The sequence below is a fragment of the Gadus chalcogrammus genome, chromosome 5 (assembly GCF_026213295.1).
Source record: "Gadus chalcogrammus isolate NIFS_2021 chromosome 5, NIFS_Gcha_1.0, whole genome shotgun sequence".
In the NCBI taxonomy this organism is placed as follows: domain Eukaryota; kingdom Metazoa; phylum Chordata; class Actinopteri; order Gadiformes; family Gadidae; genus Gadus; species Gadus chalcogrammus.
The window spans coordinates 12,220,931-12,225,407 of NC_079416.1; the positions used below are offsets into that span (position 1 = coordinate 12,220,931).

The 4,477-nt window shown below is 54.7% G+C and overlaps 1 protein-coding gene across 3 annotated transcripts; it reads right to left on the reverse strand.

Moving 5' to 3' along the window:
- Positions 1–326: 326 nt before the first annotated feature.
- Positions 327–4,249, reverse strand: LOC130382433 (regulator of G-protein signaling 6-like). Of its 3 annotated transcripts, none has more exons than XM_056590171.1 (8): positions 4,042–4,249; positions 3,657–3,758; positions 3,304–3,476; positions 2,946–3,071; positions 2,136–2,322; positions 1,472–1,561; positions 772–831; positions 327–436 (listed from the first exon to the last, which is right to left on the reverse strand). In XM_056590171.1, exons 1-8 carry the CDS (start codon positions 4,090–4,092, stop codon positions 386–388), a joined length of 840 nt encoding a protein of 279 aa, XP_056446146.1. In that variant the 5' UTR covers positions 4,093–4,249; the 3' UTR covers positions 327–385. The 3 variants fall into 3 exon arrangements, with proteins under 3 accessions (XP_056446146.1, XP_056446145.1, XP_056446147.1); XM_056590170.1 differs by having other exon boundaries at positions 772–834; XM_056590172.1 differs by lacking the exon at positions 772–831 and having other exon boundaries at positions 4,042–4,244.
- Positions 4,250–4,477: the final 228 nt, after the last annotated feature.

The window sequence follows — 4,477 nt, forward strand, 5'->3', positions numbered from 1 at the left end:
CAGGGGGTCCGCACGCGGGCCCACCTGGGCCAGGGGGGGAAGCTCTCATAAACGTGGATGTGCTTGACCCCGATGTTTCATGAGGCCACACACCGTGCCGGCATCGTCCCGCGACGTGGTTCTGCCTCGGGTGGTGCACCCCCAGCACCACCAGCACCTCTCCTGCCGTCCCCCCAGAGCAGCAGCAGTAGTAGGCCGCCTTGTCGTCACGCGGGAAAGACCCCCGGCACAACCACAGCAGCCCCAGCAGCAGTCCTGCCCGGCCCGGCTCCGTCATCTCTCTGCTCCCCCGCCCCCCCGCCCCCGGCCCCCCTCGCCCCCCGGACATCCGGCAGCGGTGACCCGTCGGCGGGGGGCCGCCCGCCCCCCTCCGACCCCGGCTGTGTCAGGACGACTGCATCAGGCCCGTCAGACGCTTCCCCGTCAACGACTTGCCCTGGGGGGGGTGGGGGGAGAGGAGAGGAGAGGGCCGACGGGTGACGGAGGGAACGGAGGCGTCCGGATTCAGGTGGGAAAAACAACACAACCCGGGGCGATGAATGAGGTCGGGGGCACACACACACACACACACACACACACACGTCCTCTCAGCATGCACGACGACGGACACAAGCCACCGGTGACGCCGGGATGGACACAGGACATGAGCGTAAACACCAGCCGGAGCTAGGAGGAGGTGGAGGGGGAGGAGGAAGAGGAGGAGGAGGAGGAGGCCAGCGTGGTCTGTGATGAGCGGGTGAACAGCCACGCCGCCCAGGAGGAGAGACTTACCACACTGCGGGTGAACTTCTCTAGGGAGGTGCGGCGGCCCTGCTCTGTGTCGGCCGGCTGCTGCTGTGAGCGAGGTAGGGAGGGGGGGGGGGGGGGGGGGGGGGGGTTGGTGGGGGTGATGGATGGGTGGATGGAGTCAGGGAGGCAGGATCAAGTCATGGTTGTCAAAGGAGTAGGTTGGGTGGTTGGTTGTTTCATATATATATGTGTGTATATATATTTAGAGAGAGACAGAGACAGAGAGAGAGAGAGAGGGTGAATAGAGGTTAGGAGGGACAGAGTGGAGGGCGGAGGGGTGAGGCCAGCCGGTAGGGGTGGAGTGTAGGGTGGAGGAGGAGTAGGTTGGGGTTAGGGGTGCAAACAGGGACAGGCAAAGGCATGAAGGCGGGGGAGGACAGAGGTAGATGTGATACAAAGCAAAAGCTAGCACATAGCACAGCAACGTAACCGTTTATTCCTTACAGGGGTTAGGGTGTGTACCGTACCCTGGTACTATAGAATGATCAATTCTGACGGTATGGAGCACTGCATACAGAGAGGGCTCAATCTATTGACCCTTAAGTGCATTTAAGTTTCCCCCTTAATTGTTTTGACAGCAGGATTAAGTCGGCGTCAGACAGGGAAGCGAAGTGTAAAAGGTTTGTGCAGAATAATGAGAGGTAGAACAGAATAGAGTGAGTGCAGCGTAACGGTAAAGTACCTTTTTCCTGGCGAGCAGGAGGTCTTGGTAGATGTTGGATCGCAAGAAGCGTGCATAGCTGTCACTTTTCATTAGCTTAAAGATGTGCTCCTGGAATAGAAAGAGGGAAGGGGGCATGAGTGTGTGTGCGCACGCCCGCGTCAGCCTCAGGGTTTTCCGAGGAAAACAAGGAAAGACGGAGAGAACGTCAATGAGAGAGTTTATATAATATTAAAATTGGAAAATACGAGTTCATATTTCTGCATCTATCTCTCTTATCTCACGTTCTCACCCTGTGGGTGTGTGTGTGTTTGAGTATTTGTGTGTATGTGTGTGTATGGTTAATCTCGAACCATGGAACAAGGGTAAACAGCCACAGAATATAAACAAACAGGACCGGATGTGTGTGTGTTACCTTACACGACCTATCTTCTGCAAACGCGTGGGAATGTGTACGTGTATGTGTATTTGTGTGTGTGTGTGTCTGTGCTGGCAAGCGTGTTTGTGTGAATGTGAGTGTGTGTGTGCGTGCGTGTTTGAGCGTGTGTGCGCGCATGTGTGTGCCTCGGTACATTTGTCCCATATCGCCCTGACAGCTAGCTGTCTGGCGCTCGTGTGTGTGTGTGTGTGCGTCGGTACGTTTTCCCCATATCGCCCCGACGGCTGGCGGTCAGGCGCTGTGCACCTGTGCGTCCTCGAAGCTGTAGCGGCCGGGGTCCTTGAGGTTCTGGCTGGTGCGCTCGTAGCTGTGGGAGTCCAGGTTGATGGAGCTGGGGGCGCCCTCGGCCAGGAACTCCTGCCAGATCTCCTGGGCCCGCGAGGCCACCTCCTGCAGGGGTCGGCGCTTCAGCTCCTGCACCGCCAACCAGAACCTGGGCACAGGCCGCCCCACACGGCCATTAAGCATCACCCATCATACTACCAGCCCCCGCCGGGCCCCCCGCTGCCTCTACCCGGCTTAAGCAGATGAGATCAAATGAGACCAACGCTTCATAAATCGTGTGAGGGCAAAGTGCAAATTGCATTGTAATAGGGCAGAGTATGGACGTCGACAGTAATAGCATGAAGGGACACAGGGCAGAATGACGGAATATGTCCGATCCAGGCATGAGCGGTTGCCTGTTTGCATGGGTGGCGTAAAAGAAAATAAGTATGCATTATATTTACATCCTGAGGTTAGGTAAGAACGCTCTCACTGAGCCTGAGAAACATCTGCAGGTCAGCTCGTCAGTGGGGTCCAGAGTGTACAGTCAGAGGGTGTGTTTACGTTTAGGGCATCTAGCAGACGCTTTCATCCAAAGCGACCAAAGCGAGTTCATTCACACAATTCGCTCACCGATAGCGGAGCCAACCATGCAAGGTGAAAGGCACCTTGTCAGGAGCAGTTACGATTAGGTGCCTTGCTCAGGGACACCCTCACACTCACACTCGGTCAAACGGATCTAAGCCGATCCCACAGGTGTGTGCGTGCGTGCTTGTGTGGAACGGGGCTCACCTGAGGTTCTCTGAGCTGAACTCTGACTCCAGGAACTTCAGGAACTGGTCCCGCCCCACTGGGTCCTTGAGTGCCTCCTCCAGGGAGAAGCCCCACCTCTTCACCCGCTGCTGGCTGGGGTCCTTGCTGTTGGAGGAGAGATGAACCAGAAGTAAGGAGCAGAAAAGACTAACCTGTTACCATGTACAAAACCCTCAATGTGCCTTGTTCCCTGTTGGTCATTAGCGGCGTGCCATCCATCCTGTTATCACACCACTAAGACAGAAAACGCCATCAGCCTAAGATGTTCTACATACAGTAGACCCCCCAGCTTTTGACACCTGTTCAGCCCACACGCTCCTCAGCCCCAGAACCTCACCTGGCCTCCAGGTCCCAGAAGGAGGAGTCGTCGCTGATCCAGGGGTTGGAGGGCTCGGTGAGGGACACGAAGGGGTCGTACTCCTGGAACTGCTCCGTGTAGCCCATGAGGCTGTCGGCCACCTTGGACACCTTGAGACAGTGCCTGTCCAGCTGGATGTTGAGGAAGGTGATCTGAAGGAGAGGGAGAGGGAGAGGAGAGAGGGGGTGAATCAAGTGTAAGGGAAAAGCTAAATAAGGGGAAGGCTCATCAGTCGGTATCTCAGAGGTGTCAGGCGTGATGGATGAGGGCGGCGGCAGCAGCGGGCGTCTCAGAGATGACAGGTCAGTGCTCCAGCGGAGGGAGAAGGTTACCTCCTTCTGAACGTCCTCTTTGGTGGGCTTCCGAGTGGGCTGCGAGGGGATGTGGGCCGGACTGGGCTGGCTCTGGTTCTCGTCCGACACTCCGTACACGGACTGCAGCAGAGGAAAAACTTTATAAAAAAATATGTTTGTGTGCGTGCGTGCGTGCGTGTGTTGGTACACATATATATCATAGACACATGATATATATGTCTATGTCACTAGCTTATATTTGTACATTTGTGTACATTTCATGATAATAATTACTACTGAAGTATAACAACAGTAGTTGTTATACATGCATTCATAAGAGTTTGAATGCATTGTTTATGAAATGTATATAAAAGGTCTTCCCTTGTGTCTCAAAACAGTTTTCATAAGGACATGGTAGCCTCACCTTCTTTACCCTGTGTGGATTCCTCTCTCGCCGACACTTGCGAATGTCCATCTCTGTGGTGTTGACACAGCCTGGCTGTGGAAAAGGACATGCTAAGTGTGTTTCTGGGTCAGGGAGCAGGGTTTTGTGCAGGCAACCTGACACCCAATCTGGTTATTGACGTCAAAACGGGCCATCCGTTGGATGACAAATCCCTATTTTATCAAGCTGACTACTCTTGTTCAAGGGATTTTACTGGGCTTACAACACAAACACTCTCTTCCCAGCTGTCCATCGCTGCTTTTTTTTGGCACCCTTCTTTCTCCTCTTGCCCACCTCTGCATTTTTACATCAATACCACACCTGTGCCTTTGTTCTAGCCTGCTCAGCTCTCTCTCTCTCTCTCTCTCCTCTCTCTCTCTCTCTCTCTCTCCCCTCCTCTCTCTCTCCTCTCTCT

What these genes read in the sequence shown, in the direction of transcription:
- LOC130382433 (XM_056590170.1), bottom strand. Translation starts at nt 4,092, where the DNA reads ATGGACATTCGCAAGTGTCGGCGAGAGAGGAATCCACACAGGGTAAAG. An exon ending in ATCCACACAGGGTAAAGAAG is followed by an intron (nt 3,759 to 4,041) that starts GTGAGGCTACCA and finishes CCTCTGCTGCAG; the next exon opens with TCCGTGTACGGAGTGTCGGA. An exon ending in TTCAGCTCAGAGAACCTCAG is followed by an intron (nt 2,323 to 2,945) that starts GTGAGCCCCGTT and finishes GCCTGTGCCCAG; the next exon opens with GTTCTGGTTGGCGGTGCAGG.